Genomic DNA, 18,194 nt, shown 5'->3' with positions numbered 1-18,194 from the left:
CCCCCAAGCACTATCAGAAGTGACAAGAAATAACAGTCACAAGCTGGAAGAGGGTAAATTTAGACTAGACATCAGGAGGCGCTACTTCACTGTCAGGATCTGGAACCAACTTCCAAGCGAAGTGCTGCTGGCTCCTACCCTGGGGGTCTTTAAGAGGAGGCTAGATGAACACCTTGCTGGGGTCGTTTGACCCCAGTACTTTTTCCTGCCATGGGGGTCAGATTTGATGTTCAGGTCCCTTCTGACCCTACCAACTATGAAACTATGAAAAAACACCTCGCTGACTTAGCTGCCTCTCCAGTGGGAGGGGAAGGTGAGCTGCCAGTGGGTGCAGTGGTCCCTGGGCTGTGGAGGGAGGCTGGCATTTCCCTCTGTGGCAGTGGTGGCCCCCTTCCAGGTGGCACACGCCCACAGGCACCTGGCTCGGGTGTTCCCGGGGAGCAGTGCAGCCACAGAGGAAAGCACCAGGCTCCCCGCTCAGCTCAGGCAAGCTCTGGGGGGTAGAAAAAAAAAGATCAGGCTCACCGCTTTTCTTGGGCAGAGCTGCTTTCCCGGGATGCTGTCAGGCTGCCTGCACGGAGCCCGTCCACGGCTGTAGGGGCAGCAAACTGAAACTCTTCAGAGAAGTCTGTTTGCTGCACCCCAAGTCATTTAAGGTGCATTACGCTGCTGAGCTTCCTACCAGCGGCTGGAATTAATGCACAACATGCTGCTGAGGCTTGCAAACACCGACACCATTAAAGCAGTGCAAAAGCATTTAGCCCACTTTAAAGTGTCATGCATACACGCCTCTCGTTTCATCTACACACAAAGTGTATGTTTTTGCTTTGCGTCCTAAAAATGCCTTTTTGCCCACTTTAAATACAATCATGGGAGGAATGGATGAGAGAAGTTTGTTTCTAAACAAACAGAATACTTTGGAAAAGCAAGTGATATATCAAAATAAAAAAATATCCTGATGAGGTATTAACGTTTATAAAAATTATAACACATTTACTGAAGTAATTATTACACATAAGTTCCATTACCTGGTATTACTCCATTATTCAGAGAAACATAAAATTACTACATACCTGCACTGATTATGGATTCTACCTGGGTGAGTGCTAATATAGGGTGACACAGTTTTATCAACATACGATCCAAATCCAAGTCGAAAGTCCAGGGAAATGTTCGCCATCTTTTTAGATAAATCAAATCCAACTGAGTTTAATTTTTCTATATTGTTGTGCATAGAAGCTGAGACATCAACTAAATAATAAAGGTCCACAGGATATTTCTCTAGAGGGCGGACTTTTAACATGAAGCTTGTTTTTCCTCCTGGTTCAAAAGAAACAAAAAAGTTTTACAGTATTTTTAAGGGGTTATATTGAAAAAATAAATGCAGCTGCCACAGTGCCTATAATGTACAAAAGATCTGCAAGCAAAGCAGAAACATTAATTTAAGAGAGAAAATGTAGTGTTTAAATATAGACCAAGAGTAATAAGGCGCCTGTTTGTAAAACACACTTAATATTTTCAATGGACTCTGCAGCAGTTTCTTGTTAAAAGTTTGAATTCCCTCCCACCCCCATTTTTCCTTTAGTTTATGTTATGCAATCTATTTTCCACTTATTGCAAACAGCACCTATGACTCAAGAGATGCATGGGTATGGATACAAATTGTGGTCAGTCACTTCCAGGCTGATAACAGTTCAATGATCCAGCTCACTCTAATAATAAATCAGTCCCAAGAACTAAAATGCCTAGAACAAAAACTAAAATCCCCCTCTCCTTACTGCTCTATATTAGGCTTCAAGTTTACCAAAAACCTGTTTCCAAAGAAGTCAGTAACATATATTTCAAGGATCAAATTAAAAATAAAGGTAGGTTGAAAAGAAAAGCACTCCTTTGGCTCCAAAAAGAGAGCTGGTCTTTCATGTCAGTATGGCAAATGTCCATCTGTCCAACAGAGCAACACTGCAATTTTTTATGTAAAAAAAACCCAACAGTCCCTACACTATTGATTGCCAAAATACATTATTCATCAGTTTTTACAATGCCAGCACAAAGGAGTGACATGCTACTCACTTGTGTACGCATAATTTCAGCATTCTGTACATCTGAATTATTTCTTATCATATTTATTCAAATATAAGAGGATCCTGATTATAAGACGACCCCCCAATAATTAGATTCTATACATGGAAAATTTATAAATTTGTTATAATTTTCCAAGTACAGAATCTAATTATTGGAGTTTTGCCTTATATTTATCCCCCTCCCATTGCTATAGCAGGAAAAATAATTCTGGTGTGGTCAGGTAACCCTTTGCTCTCTGCTTCCCCTCAGCTTTTTCCCCTGGCAACCCCTTTCCCTCTCTTCTTACTGCTGTCCCTGAGCACATGGAAGTGAGGAGTAAATCTGAAAACAATGACCATAAAATTAAACATGGCCGTAACAGTTTGCATATAATACCTATGCATTTAGTGTATCCAGGATTGATGCACGTTATCATTTTTTTAAATTGCTGCAAATTTTGACATAAGTACTTCGTAAACAGTCTAGAGGTGCACTGATACATCGGTCCATATTGTATTGGCACCAATAAAAGGAAAATTGACATCATCGGCAACTGGCTTTTTTAGCCGATGTGGTCAATAATGTCACCAATAAAAATTGTGTGCATGTGCGCAGCTGCAGCATGTACACAGCCAGGAATGCAGCCTGGCAGGTTGGAGAGCAGCATCCAGCCAGTAAGTCTGTTGGGGGGAAAAGAGTCAGGGGAGGACAGATCGAGGCCTCTGAGGTGATGGGGGAAGTGGGGCTGGGGTTCAGGTGGGGCAGGGGCAGGCCTGGCGGGGCAGGAGTTGCACAGCCGAGGTGGAGCAGTGCACAGGACAGAACCATAGCTCATCCATGGTGTGCAGGGGGGCGGGGAAGGACAGCTCTTGTCACTGGGTGCATCCCTGGGGGAGGATGTGCTCCCAGATCTGTGTACAGGGCAACGGTGGGCTGTCTGCTGCAAGCTCAGGGCCAGGGGCTGTGCTGGCACCTTCCCAGAAGAGAGGCTGGACTCAGGGTACGCTCAGGATGGTGTATTGCAAACAGCACCTATGACTCAAGAGATGCATGGATAAAAAGCTAACACCCCATATGCAGAAATACAATAATTTAAAAATGCATAAATAAAATGCTTCCCTAGCTTTATGCCAGATACTATAAAATTACAACACTGTTAAGTGAGATGAATAGCTAGTGTCACCTGGAGAACTTAACAGAGTTGCACTAACTCACACCAGTCATGCATTAGTACATCAAATGAGTGTCATATAAAAAGCCAGAACAAGCTTGTTATTATACACGTAATAACAAACAACTCCCTTGAATATAAACTAAGCAGAATGTGGATTCTGATATTCAGTTTCTAGCTACTTCAGTCTTCTGACCATACCATAAGACAAAATACAATTTAATCACAGCTCTTGCTCTAGAGAGGCAGATGTTCATTTAAGACCATGACAGCTGTAAACTTACTTATGTTTACAGTAAGAAGATTATTTAAACTGGATTTTAGAAGCACCCTGCATTATCCCAACAAGTCTCACTGCCCTCCTAAATGAATTCAATTGCAATTACTTCTAGAGACAAATTCAAGATCTGTACTCAATATGAGCAGCACCTCACCCTACAAATCCTGAAGTCAGTGGGATTTTACTGCTCCATGTGCACAGGATGACAGTGCTTCCTTTCAAAGAAGTGGAAGTACTGGCAGTGGCTATGTCACAACTTTATTAATCCAAGGGGTAGAGAAGATGGGGGCTAGCACTCCCTTGTTCTTCAACCTTGAAGTCCCTTCCTTTGCTTTCTGCCACTGACAAATGAAAACTCAGGTCATTTACTACAATTAGATGTAGCAAGAGGCATGGAGATGCCTCACTTCATTTCTATGCCCTCAGAACTTTTCTATAAAGTATCCTGACTGCTCCTTAAGTGTTATATTTTTATGAACTGTAACTATAACTGGTATAGTACGGATACAGAAACCCACTTTTAGCCTTATACTAATATCAAGTCATCTCCTTCTAAGTTATAGACAACCAAGATGCACATGACTGAGATGCACATGCATATTTGATAATGACCTAATTCAGCAGTGGGCAAATTTAGAGTTAGAGTCCTAAAGGGATAGTTCAGGACTTGGCACCTAACTCCTCCTTTATGCAGGTAAATCCACAACCCAGATCCTCAAAACCCCTACTCAGTTTCTACCCAAAATTTAGTGGCACCTGCATTTCTCAGTTTAGAGTTCTATGCATTCCCAAAAGAACTCAGTCTTAATAGTGCTGTCCGGCTCAGCAACTCAGCCCCATCCAGACACACAAACCTGGCACTCCTCTACCTAGTTTGACTGCATGGCCCACTCTGGGAAGCATTATTAAATGATGTCTAGCATGTTGGATGCCATTATTCCACTACATTTCTATTCAACATCTCATTGCTTAAAGAATTCACCCCAAATGTCACAGAGCCAAAATCAAGTCTCTCCTCTGAGGGTGATATGAACCTACATCTCCCAACTCACAGGAGAGTGCCCCAACCTCCAAGCTACTTCATTCCTTCTTGGACCAAAATATTCACACTCTTCTAGAAAAACAATAATCCCATATGAGGAAATATATCACCCTTACCAGGCTTACTATTTACATTGCTGTAGCCTTCAATAGCATTTAAAATTCTTATCCTTCTATCAAAGGCATCAAGAGATACAGGCAACAGGCCAGGACAAAAAAACTGTAGTAATTCTAAGGTTAGAAGGCCAAATTGTGCCGTCTCTGATGCAAAATTTGCTCATAAATTACCACAAAAATTTAGCCTGTGGCACACCAGTGAAGAAAAAAAATAAGTGTTCAGGAGCGCAAGACCTATCCCAGCCCACGTTTTGTCTACATGGGTCTTGAAAACCTCCAAGGATGGAGTTCACAGTGACAGAGGTAGGGTGAACAACTATGGGCCGGCCCTGAATGGCAGCATCATGACTGAGCTGGCCAGAAATTTGGGAAAAGGAGGATGGAAATATGAGTGAAGATCTTTTTTTAAAGTAATCCATTTCAAATTGATGTTCCAAAACCAATGAGATAGGATCTGCATGGATAGCACCATTCTGTGGATTCATGATTAGAAGACTCCATTAACCTCTCTCTTCTGAAGGACACAATTTGTGGGTTTTGGTTTGTTAGGCTTTTTTTTATTTTTGTGGTTAGTTTTGCTTTTTTTGCGGCTTCAGGGATTGAATGGTGCATGTTCCCTTTTCCCCTTCTGTGTGCTATTCATCACATGAGATGGCACAACACATTATGTGCAAAAATATGTAGGTGTACATTGCACATTAAAAGATTATTTTAATTGCATAAAAGCTGGGGAATGGTTAGGAACCACATTATGTCTTTGTTTTAAACTGTGTGAAAACATCATGTTTCATTATTGTCACTGAAGTACTTATTTTATTCATACAAAAAAAAATTAACATTTCTGATTCACTATACTCAACAACTTTAAATGTCTTTTTTGTTTTAATTAAATGAATGACTGCATGCTAAGTTAGTTTGTAATTGAAGAAAACTTGTTTGTTAGTCACCTGTATAAACCTACCAGTATGAGATATTATTTTAATTAAGTAAATTCCACAAAAATACTGTAAAAGTTGTCTGTCACCACCCTGACAATACTATTCTTGGAAACCCAGTAGAAATCTTGATTCTGAGTTAGTAGGCATAGCTGGAGATATGTGCATTTTTAATGATACCCATTTTAATGTATAGAAAAACTGTAGCTATTCTTCTACAAAGAATGAATAGACAAGAAATAGCTAGTCTCATTCTTGTAAGTAATAATTCCAGCCATTGCTTCACAAGCAGGATTTAAATGTTGTATTAAATATAAATAAAATATAGTATTAATATTTGGAGTAAGCAAACCTGGACGTAGGTGAATAGAAACTGTTCCTGGTGTCACTTGCATATTTGCTTCATGGTCACTGGGTACTGTTATACTATTCATGGGATTTTCTATGAAATCTGATTGGCATCCTTTTTTTATTAAATTGAAGACAGTGTCACACCGACCACTTTGTGTTGCTTCTCCTATGAAATCCTGTTCAGAGAGAGAGAGAAATACGTAAGTCATTTTTAATTAAAAAGATAAAAAACTCTATAACCTCTTCAAAGGAAAGCAAGTATTTCAAACTTAAAACAGGCTACTATAATTGCACAAACTGTAGTGCATGTCCATTGATGCCATATGTTTTTAACAGAGACAATGACAAAAAAGTTTTTTTTAAATAAAAATTAAATCTAGTTGTAATTTTTTTCTTAACAGGCATAAAGCTACCTTTAAACATTAAAGAAAATAATATTATGCATAAGATACCAAATTTACCCAAAGAACCTTGTCTGCCTATGTCCTTAGACCAACACGGCTACAACCTATACCCATGCACACATAACAAAAACTTTTGGACTATGTTCACTATAGCAATTCCAGAAAAAAAGTGTTACTCACATTCTACTTCAAAATATGTTTCTATTCCCAGGGCAACCTACTATTAATTTTATTTAATATTTTTAAAAAGAGGTGCCCCAATATTTTTAATAGCCATTCAAGCCAGAATTGACTGCATCTGAAAGACCTTCCTGGATCAAGTCCAGCCCCTGCTATATTTGCAGGCAACTGCTGACTCAAAATCACCATTTCCAACCCTTACATACAACTACACAGCATAAAACCAGGAACACCAGGGACAAGTACATCATAGATAAAAACAGGGAAGATAAGAGCACTGCCAATGACCAGCCATTGAAATGACAGGGAAGTATCTGGTGATTGTGACAGAGGGCCATGTAGAAGCTGGGATCTCATGTCGGACTGCCAACCTGTCTAAGTAGGGCAGTCCACCCAGTCTCTCCTGCCACAACTTTGCTGTTCCCAAAACTGATGTATAAATACGGGAGGCTGCCCATTTTTAATGCCCCAATGCTAGGGGGCACTATACACAGCTCCAGCCTCCCCTTATCAGGTCCCATGCCCTGCAGGTGGCATCCTTGAGTTGCTCTAGGCTCTGACTTGTGGCCGGGCCAAACTCAGTCCCTTGCTGAGTTGCTTGCATTTATCCATTTACTCTGCTCCATCGGGCCTCATTAATATTGCACCCCTTTCACTGGGGCCTCTTGCACTCCATCTGCTCTCACTAGGCCACTTACATGCTGCCCCTCTCTAGGCCTCACCCAACCTGCCCTGATCCCTTAAGAGACCACATAGGCCATCTGGCTTGCCTGCTCACGCTCCTTGACTGGCCCTGGCATAGCCTCTTGGGCCCTCTCACAAGCCTCATCTGAACAGTGACCAGCCAATTCATCTTGCCCTGAGCAGAGTTCTGACCTGAGCCCCTCTCCAAATAACTTGTTATTCTTGCTCCCTCCTTAGGGCCAATTACTCACCCTTTTGACCCAAAATCATACTCACCAAGTTTGAGGGCTTACTGGGGTCTCCCTCTGACCCAACACTTGGCCTCACCATATCTGAGGATTTACTGGGGTCTTGGCCTCTGGCCCAACTGCGGCTTCAGGTGTCCATAGACTTTCCTTGGCCTCACTTCCTCCTTCTGAGGCTTTGACTCATGCCCTCTCGCCAGGGCCTCACACTTATGCCCCACTCACTGCAGCCTCTGGGGTTTTGCACCCCATGTGGCTCAGGTGTCTGGAGATGTGACTTTCCCTGGGTCTGGGTAACCCACCAAGATGTTCGGGCTGGAGTTCTGAGGCACCCCTCCTTGCCTTTCACTGGGCAAGTAACTGGCATGGCATTTCTGGGGGACTGTCCTGCCAGACAGCCCCACCAGACCACCCTTCCCCAGCAAGGTGCAGTTTTCATTCTTACTCAGGACCAAGCAGGCCTACCTTCCCTGGTCTCCTCCCTACAGGGCTACATGCTGTCCTGGGACTGCTACTGGCTGCCTCTCCCCCAGAGCCCGAGTTTTAGCCTCCTTCATTCCAGTCTGCCATCTCACTGGGCCTTTCTTCCCCTAGATAGTGATGTCCTCCACATCAAGAGGACCTTCAGCCTCCTTAGGCTCTGGCCCCACCTCCAGGCCAGTCAGGGTGCCAGATGACTCATCATGACCCAGGCCTACCCCTTGCACTGGGCATCAATGCCCTTTGGCCTTTTGGCCCTGGCTCTCTTGCATTGACCAGTTGGGGTGTTCTGGTCCCAGCACTGCAGGAGCTGACATTCCTAGGCAATAGAGGTCCCCTCCAGGGCCCCACCATATGGCCCTCTCACGCGCAGCTTGTTTAGAGCCCCAGGGATCTTAATAACATGGCTCTACTCTCAACTGGTCTCAGCAGAACCCCAGGCCTCATCCCTGCCTGTTCTAAGGCAGGGGCTTGCCTAGCTTTTGTGTAGGCCTGCTGATCATAAACCCCTTCCCAGGCTGGGCCAAACTCTATTCAGGCCCAAAGCCTTCTCTCTGAGCCTTGGGACCTAACTGGGCACCCAGAAGCCTGCTGCCATCCCCATAGTTCCTTCCTTACCTTTGAGGTATTGTGAGCAGCAGCTCAGCTAGGTGTTGTTGCTCCCCATCTGCTTGCGGCAGACTGCTTGCTCAGCCCTGTGGGCCTGGATCTAAAATGGCCACCTCATCAGGGCTGGCCTACACCTGCTGGCTTCTTGCTCTCAGCCTTAAATGGCAAACAGCAAAGGTGCTCTGCCACAGTGATATATGCTAAAAAATCCTAGAAGGATGGCCATGCCCAGCACTACAGATGAAGGTGCATAGTCCTTGCCAATCTGACATAAGGAGAAAATTCCAGTCCACAAATCTGGACAGCAAGACCCTCTAGCTAGGAATTTCTGAGTTACTTGCAAAAGCGTCAGAACCCCCAACTCAAAACCTCCCAGCATTAGCTGTGACCAATGTTTCAATGCTTCAGAAGAAAGCAAAACTGTACCCTCTTTCTCCTTAATTTGGATGCATTGGGGCCCGGCTCTTGTTTTTCTAGGCTAGGGACAGAAATTACATATAAACTGGTATAAGTGATCAGAAACCAGTTCAAATCTGTAAGACAATAGAAATTCAATGCACATAAACCACTTTCAAAATGGCCAAAACCAGTTAAAGATAAATGTGGATGGATGTAGTATCAGACTTAACTGATTTAGGTTAAATCTATTTATTGAACTTCTGTCCCAGATTCCTTCCAAATTCCAGTTAACTCACTGTCCTCCAGGATCCCAGGATGCTTTGAACCTCCCCCCGCAAACGCCTTCTTGTACAGTGGGTGGATTAACCTAGGCCCAAGCTGTCTGTTCCATCTGAGCAGAGAGGCATGCTCTAGTGCCTCCTTGCTTCTGGCCTGAGCCACAGCAGGCATGTGGCCACATTTCTAGAATCAAAAGTGAGTATCTGTTCACCTGCTTATAGGTTCAATTTATGCAGTTTAGACTAACCTGTGAAGACTGAATTGATTTAGACTCAGGATTTCTGACTGTCTGTGGTTAGCCCCATAAGCTACCACCAAAAATCCTGAAGCATGGGACAACCAGACACCTACCACACTCTACAAGAGTCTTTACCTTCATGTGTGGATTGTACATACTGATTGTTGAAGCAAGAACCCCCTATCCAATCATATGATCCCTTTCATAGACTTGTCAATTTCAAACTTAAGGTAATACATGGTCCTTGCTCCCACTAACTATGTGACTTAGAAACTATTCCAGAACCTCCTCTGATAGTCAGAAATATTCCAATTTCCAATTAAAGTCCAACTTAAGTCTGTCTTCCTATAGATCACAGGCCATTAAAATTTAACCCCACTGCTCTACCTCGTACCCCAAAGCCTTCAGCTCAATACAGATTTAACTGGGTGAAATTCTATGGGCTTGTGTCAGATCAGATGAAATGTTGGTCATTCTGGATTTAAACTAATGAACTCTTGAGCTCTCCATTTCCCCCCATTTGAAGTATGAAAAAGACAGTTAGACTAGTACCCTATTTGGTTTGTGGTTGGTTGGGCATAGCACATGAAGTCTTTTAAATTGTCATAGAGATGGGGATGGCAACACATGACAGCTCATTCAAAAGAGCCCTCTTAGAAACAGAGTTTGAACACAGAGTTTGAAGGGTTTTTGTTACTTCTTTCTACCAACTAAGAGAAAACTTTCATTTTAGACAAGCCTAATCACAGAGAAGGATGACCCTTCATTCAACTTTAATCCATGAAATTCTGATGTCACAGATTATTCTGAATGGGTTATTTTAACAAAGTAAGCATTTTTATGATGATAAATTAAATTATGAGATTTTCTTTAACTCTGAAACAAAAGGGAATCAACCTTCTTAATTGAATTAGCAAAGAAACTAAACATGGGTTAGCTGACACTGATAAAACTCTCTTTCAGTAGCATATACAGTTAAATAAAAACATGAGGAGTATTTAATAGAAAAAGGAAAGAAAAATTATAAAAATGTGCCTGAAAAATATTCTCTAACAGTGAGCTTGGGAAGAGGCTCATTACAGGGATAAGAACATTTTGCTATTAATTTTGATGGCAGGCTTACTTCTTTTTAGTAATGATGATTAGTTGGATAGAGCGAATGTCTATGTCTGTATATATAAATAAATGTTGCAAGATGTTACATAGTTTGTTTTTTTCCATTTCTGCATCTGGAATGACCACTAGGTATTTTTGAAGTCCTGGCATATCCAGAAAATTTAATGAAGATTAACTAGATATAAAAAAATTCATTTAGAAAATGTATCTGGAAGTATGCTGTTCATTATTTGCTAGTTACTATCGGAATTGTCCTAAGCAAAAGAACCAAAAAAAAATAGTTTTTTCTCCTTGTTTTGAAAAATACTATGACACTCAGATGATCAACCACACATAAAAATATGAAACATCACTAAGATTAAAAACAAAGTAAAAGGGAATAGTTTACAAAGTTTCCGTGGTGTGACTTTTGGTAAATTGTTTTGTGAGTGCTTGGGTATAAACCATACACATGTAAAAGTTTGAGCTGGAGCAAAAACAGAAAGAGAAAAAAATAATACAACAGATCCAAGTTAGGCTTCAAAATGCATAACTGCTGATGTGATTATATTGCTTTTTCTTCCTAAGACATATGGACTTAAGATAGTGTCCAGTTTCAAAGTGAAATTTATAATACAACACTGTGAAAAATAAGCAAAGATTTAAAGTAATAATGTAGTATTTTAACTGACCCTCTACCCAGACTTTAAAATTATGCTAGAGTGATCTACAGAGAAAGAAAACAAAACAAAACAAAACACACATGCTGACTACAATAAGAACTAGACTGAGCCTAAAAAGAGAATCAAAGCAAAGTGCTAGGATAACATTCCTGGCCATATCCACTAGGGATGTGCAAAGCGGGCCCTATTCAATTCAGCTTTGGATTCAACCCAAATCAGGGACAGTGATTCCATTCATTGATTCAGATCACTGTCCCTGATTCGATTCAGCCAATTTTGAAGTGCTGAATCAGAGAATCAGTGATTCAGACAGACACAGCTTTAAAAGTTTTTCTACATACCTTGAGGTGGCAGGTGCGGCTTGTGATCAGCTCAATACTGGGGTGGCATGGAGTGTCCACAGGAGTGCAAGGGAGCCCTCCACATGCTCGGCGGCAAACTCAGAAGTACTTACAGTCCACTTCTGGGTCTGCCATGGAGCACGCTGGGGCGCCCCCTCATATCGGCCACAAGGGGACCCTGGGTGCCCCCCTAGACCCAGGAGGCACCAGTCACCAAGCTGGAGGGGCGCACTCCCCAGCAGACCTGGAAATGGACCGAAAGTGCTTCTGGTCCACTTCTGGGTCTGCTGCCGAGCATACTTGGGGAGCCCCCCGTGCTTCTGTGGGACACTCCATGCACCCCAGCATCTCAGCACTCATGAGTCCCTGCTACCTAGAGGTATGTAGAAAAAAACATTTAAAGCTGTCTCTCTGAATCTTCAAAGCTTTCCGAATCTCTCTGAATTGATTCAGAGGGTTCCGATTCAATTTGGAGAGATTAAAGGGTCCTCTGATTCGATTTGGATTCAGAGATTTGGCCACCAAATTGTGCTGAATCTCTGCCAAATCGCATCAGGGACTGAAACTTTGCACAGCCCTAATATCCACATGGAGACACTCAAGCAAGATAAGGTAAATCAAATAAAAGTTGGTGCCAGCGAACCTCAGGACCACAGAAGAATTTACATTTAATCACACAATTAACAAGTTAACTGTGCTATAAATTGTTATATGTCACACGTTCAGCCAAGTTATGGCAGGAGAAAGTGCCAAACATGCCACATGTTCAAATTCAAGTGCAATGCAAGTTCCATAAGAAATATTTAGTCTTAATGGGTGATTTAACAACCAGATGTCAGCGCACAAGGAGCTCATCAGCTGATGAGCTGGACTGGCTTGTGCAGCTTTCAACTTCCTGGCATGTAGGGAACCCGACAGTGACCAGACCATGATGCCAGGCTCCCTATATGCCAGCAGCTGCATGTTAGGAATCTGACAGATTTTATTTCCCATTCCCAAAAATCACACATCATGTTAGTTCTTCATAAGAGCATCCAAACAAAGGTTTTACACATCTTATCTTACACACATTTCAAATTTGTAGTTAATTTACCATATCATATAATCCCATACAGAATCAATTTCCATCTGAAAAACAAGTGGCTGTTTGGTTTCATTAGTCCTACAGGAGGAGGGTAAGATCTAGGCTGCCTATACACATGCTCAGAGGTGGGGATATTTTAATGAGAGAAGTTCCTGTGCAGCTGCTCTTATTAAAATGCTTCACTGTCACATGTATTAAGCCCCACACATTTAAAAATGGCCACAGGATGCTTTATCTAAACCTTGTTTGATGAGGTTTAGTTAAAGCACCCCACAGCCATCTTAACACAAGGGGCTTAATACAATGTGACACTGTGGCGATGTTACAGCATTCTAATTAGAAAGCTAATTAGCACATGTATAGGCAGCTATTGTTCTAAAACTTCATTCTGCTGATAATTAGGAATCTGTTTCCAAATTCAAGCTTAAAATGTATTCATGTTCAGTTTATACCTAGCTGTTCTTGTGACAATGTTAGCCTTTAGGTTAAATAGCTCTTCATCTTCCTTCTACCATGAGCCCAGGTTGCTTTTTCCTCTAGACCAATATGGCTATAACCTGGATACCTGACACATGGAAGATATAGAATTTTAACTGATTTTTTAAATAAAATCCTCATATTTTCCCAAGGAGGAAGCAACTTTGACCACCTGAAACCTGAGATATTGCTCCTCCCTTTGTTCAAGCTAATTTGCACAAGGGAGGTGAGAGATTCTTTAACAGCTAAGACCTTCCTGCCCAAAGGAATTTTCCATCTGTTGACTCCTCTGTGAAATCCTATGAAATATGAACTTTCATTTCTATCCAGCAAAACTTTTACAATCTTTTCTCCAATGCCTGATAAAGGGTGTTTGTGCCCAAAAGCTTTCAATTCAAGAATTTTTTTTCCAAAAATCTTGTTGGGCTAATAAAAGATATTACCTCTACCATGAGCCCAGATCGCTTCTTCATCTTCCCTGGTATTTACCCCCTCTTGTAAAGTAGGTTCTCTATTCATTGATCATCCCCAAAGACTACCTCTGGATATGCTGTAGTAAGAATTCTTCTTCTTTAAAAAATAGATGACTAGGTTTGTATGCCATATTCCAGAGAGGTCTCACCAGTATCTTACCTACTGGCATTAATGTGATTCTATCTCTTTCCTTACCCATTAGGATCATTTCTGTCTTTTTCATGAGCTTTTCATTGCCTGTTCAACAGTTTACAGATACCCTTCAAGTGTGAGTACACTCCTAATTACTAGCTTTGCAATCTGGCAAAAACCCAGATCCTGAACATGCCCCTACTACCTTTAAATGTCAAGACTACTCATAATTAGACATATCTAATTGTAATATACTGGTCTTTTGCCAACTCAATCCTCCCTCCCTCTGAAATCTCACTATTACCGAAACAACAATGATATCAGAATAATTCTGTCTACCAGAGATTGTAAATGCTTTCATGATAAGTCTCAAAACTGAAGGTTTCATATGTCAAGAATAGAAAAGCATACATTTTTCCACGTGACAAAGGTAACGATGTACGGTGAAATAGAAATTAGTGTCAGGAATTTCCAAAATTACTAGAAAAACTACCTGTTGAAATGTAAGATAACTCTATAGATTTGTTTTTGATTTAGTGATAACAGTTCTTACAAATTATGGATAAATAACTTATGAATAACAAATTTTTGAACTCCCAAAAGTTACCACTTGCCTGCCAATGCAGTCTACAAAGCAGATGGAAAACATGAAAAGGTTCACACTTTACATTTAAAAAAACACTAATTTTGCAACTAAAAAAGTTACATTTTCTCTCTTTAGAGACTGAATAGGTACTGCACAATTTCTCAAGTGCCATCTCCAAGAATAAGTCTAAACAGATTTTTTTCCTCTGTTACTTCTCAATACCTTTTCTTTCCCATAATTTGGAAGTAAGTTCAAATTATATAATTGTGCACACAAGTATGAGAACCAGGTAAAATGGATAAATATAGCTGCAAGACAACATACCTCTTGAGTACACCATCCACACTCTGGACCTACAGCAAGGCACTTTGTACATGTTCCTGCATTTGAGGTGGCACATTTATTTTCCGCTGTAGGTAAACATAAAACCAAATATTAATGATTTATGATGATAAAATGAAAAACTGCAAAATGCCTATTTTTCAAATCTGAATAAGGAAACTAATTCAGCACTTTAATGCTGCTGCTTTTGAATAAAAGTAAAATAGAATAAGACAAGCTAGCAAAGCAAGTTTATATGCCATTATTATGATCTGTAAGTTTTTAAGACTCTAATGAGCAGACAAAAAATTCATCTTTTGTTCTAAGTTTCCAAGGCCCCAATTCAGCAAGATATTAAAGCACAAGCGACTCTCTCATGTGCTGCCTTCTCTATTCCTAGACTGTTTTCTTATTGTCTCTCTTTTCCTTCAGATTCCAACCAAAACCATTTTTTTTCCATAGTAACTAATTTCTCTTCTGTATTACATGGAACAAGTTAATTGGAAGTTGGGGTTTTTGTAGTCCCATAAAAGTTTCCTGCCTGCATCTTCTGGGAAGGTTTTTATTTTCTCCACAAAGAACCACAGAACATTCTATTTCTCAAGCTGATAACACTTACTGCTCAATTAACCAGGCCACAAGTTAAAGACTGTGTGGTCTTATTTTAGAGCTAGTGGGAATAACGTCTACTATGACAGATCTATCTTTATGCTGGTCAGTATCCTGTTTCATGCCTGCATACTGGAAGTCATGGTATCACCTCTATTTTCAAACCTTTGATGCAACATTTGGACAGGACCAAACAGAATAGATCTCCTTCCAAAGACAAACTTCCAATCAGCTCTCCTCAAACATCACAACTTATTTACTCTTTTAACGTGTTCATCCTGAATGACCCTGACTTTAGAGAGTCTGTGTATGCATATACGTAGGAAAGAATCTTCCTGATGAGTCATTAGGAAGGTGTCCTTTACAGAAGAAGTTCAGTAAAGTGATAATACCCAGCACCAGCACTGGAAAGTATCTGACATGGCACTGCAGTCTCCATTGCTGGAACTTTGGTTGTCAGACTTTTATTTTCATGAAACCAAATATTAAAACTATAATTTATATTGGGAACAAAAGCGAATAAGCACAAAACTAGATTACAGCTTAGTAGTGAGCTAGCACATCTAATCTGTACCCTTTGCCTGTCAGTACACTGGGGGGGATCCAGACAGGGTGCAGTATTGCAGTTGAACCCCGCTTTCTGAGGCACGAGCACCAGCTGGGACTTCAAGTTCCTAAAGAAGATAAGAATTTCTCCCTTCCCCTCACCTTTCCCCCTTCCTTTCCTACTGCTAACACCATCCCTCCTGTCCCAGGGGAGCTCCTGTCCCACTCCAGCAGGGCTGTATGGATTCAGCCTGAGACAGAGGCAGCAACAGAGGGCAGGTGGGTTCTCTTTCCCTGCTTGGTTTCCCTTGGTGACAGTGGATAAGCAGGTTCCCCCTGCCAGCCCAGGGAGAGGTGTAAGGAGGGGGAACCTGCCTGCTCACTGCCACTGTCCCAGACTGAGTGCAGCCCTCATGAAGCCTGGCTGCAGCTTGGTAGAAGTGACTCTGGATCTCCTCTTCATCCCAGAATAATGGGGACAGGGGCAGTGGGAGGTAAGGGAAAGGAAAAGGGGAGTGGAGGGGATGTGCCTCTGAGCAGGGAGGGGAGTGGAGAAAATTCTCACCTGCTTTGGGGACATAAAAAAAAGGCCCTGATTGATGCTCCTGTCATATAGTTTGCCCATCCCAGGGGAGGGGAGTGGGGGGAAGGGGAGAGTCTAGGAGGCTGGGAGCAGGCGTGTAGCCACCCCTGCAATGCTAGGTGCTGCTCCCACACCCCACTTTGCAAGAACCTGGATACGCTTCTATCAGAACAGTACGAACATTGTAATATCACAACACACTTGTGCTGCCTTATAAGATGTTTGTGTTTTTCATCCGATGCTTTTGTTTTGAATAAAGCTGGAGTTCTCTACCTTTTTTGTATTTTAAGACCTCACAAATCTTTTCCATCAAATTATAGTGCAAACAACCTCCACTTTAAGAACACCAGCACTGGAGTAATAAAAGCAGTTACTCACACTGAAAACTCTTATTAGGAATGTATCCAATATATTTTAGTTTCTTTTAAGATGTGATTTCAGCTGCTAGATTCAAGCAAGAAAGCCAGCACCTTGTGATGAGTCAACTCTCCACAGACCACCCACAAGAGTGCTTTACATAACTGATATGTCATGGGATTGATAATAGCTTGCGAACTACTGTTAAAAACAAAACATCTATGTTTCATGCAATACAATTCTAAGGCATAATCCTGCCTACATTTTTAAAACAGTGGCAAAATGTTCAACTTCAACAAATCAGACCTATATCTATATATCATATAAGCTGTTTCCAATTTTTTTTTATGAAACATGGGGAGCAAGATTATGTGCATAAGAAAGGAAGAACATAAGGTAGCACATAAGAATTAGTTAATAATCATGGAGTTCTATGAGGTGAGTGTAGCAGGCTTGCCTTTTGGAGCTTGGGTTGAGTGCCAGGCTTGAAATCTTGCTGTTTTGATTGGTGGAGTTCATCCCCCAATCAGGAGGCAGCAAAAGGAGTTCAGTCACACCCCTTTCCTGAGGGGAAGGGGAGAGGAGTCGTTGTCTCCCCACCCCCGCCACGGGCCCGATTGAAGACTGCAACACTCGGATCCAGAAGACTTTGGGGGCGAAGCTTTGGAGCCTATAAAAGAATCTGCGTGACCAGCATGAGGAAAGCACATCCGGGAGAGAGAGAAGAGCGGGGCTTAGAAGAGCTGCTCAGCAAAGTGAAGCAGTAGCCCAGAAGCACCCCTGAAGACTTCCATCAGCGGGGTACAGCAGACGGTTCCAGCAGCTAGGCTCTCAGTGTGCAGCACGGCACACAACATCTAGACCCTGAGAGCTGCATGAGGCAGCTCGGGTCTGCAATCTCTGGCGTGTGGCCAGAGACATGGTGCACAGGCTGGTGCACGGAGGACCTTTTGTAGCATAAACTGAACTAACATAGGTGACGGTAACAGAATGTAACAATAGTGAAATGTAACCATGTTAGTCTTGTCCTGTAAGCAACATGAAAACTCCATTTTGTATCTTTCTGCTTGACATAAGTGAATGAACTTTGCATAGCCTTTATGTATGTGTGTGTAAAAGGGTGAATGGTGAGAGAATGGCATAGAGACAGAAGAAGAAGATTCAACTGTTTATGTAAGCAACAAGGGGCCAAATGTGAGTTACCAACCACTAACTAACGAACAGCTGAAGAATCCCTTTGAAACTGGAAGGCACAAAGGAGATAACAGAAGAAGAAATTCTGCCAGACGGGCAATAAAAACACTCCAAGGCTAAGGTAAGCTGAAGACAAAAGAAGAACAACCACAAAAACAGAAGCTGGGTATGGAAAAACCTCAAAGCACTGAAACAAAGGATGCCAATCCCTATAAAAGAACACTTTGAAAATGCAAAA

General features: G+C 41.7%; 1 protein-coding gene across 4 annotated transcripts in view; it reads right to left on the bottom strand.

Moving 5' to 3' along the window:
• Nucleotides 1–14,761, bottom strand: part of ITGB8 (integrin subunit beta 8) — a 75,661-nt gene extending 60,900 nt beyond the window's left edge. For 2 of the 4 annotated variants that reach the window (XM_019508560.1, XM_019508561.1), the window contains exons 1-3: nt 14,671–14,761; nt 5,958–6,132; nt 1,074–1,320 (exon numbers count right to left, since the gene is read on the bottom strand). In XM_019508560.1, coding sequence (XP_019364105.1) covers nt 1,074–1,320; nt 5,958–6,039 — 329 coding nt within the window. In that variant the 5' untranslated portion in view covers nt 6,040–6,132; nt 14,671–14,761. Of the gene's footprint in view, nt 1–1,073; nt 1,321–5,957; nt 6,133–14,670 lie in introns of those variants that run through there. The other 2 variants (XR_002095877.1, XM_019508559.1) reach the window with 1 other exon arrangement.
• Nucleotides 14,762–18,194: the final 3,433 nt, after the last annotated feature.

The sequence above is a fragment of the Gavialis gangeticus genome, unplaced genomic scaffold, assembly GCF_001723915.1.
Source record: "Gavialis gangeticus isolate Ggan-Ray unplaced genomic scaffold, GavGan_comp1, whole genome shotgun sequence".
Lineage (NCBI taxonomy): Eukaryota > Metazoa > Chordata > Crocodylia > Gavialidae > Gavialis > Gavialis gangeticus.
This window is presented reverse-complemented; position numbering and strand designations above follow the sequence as displayed.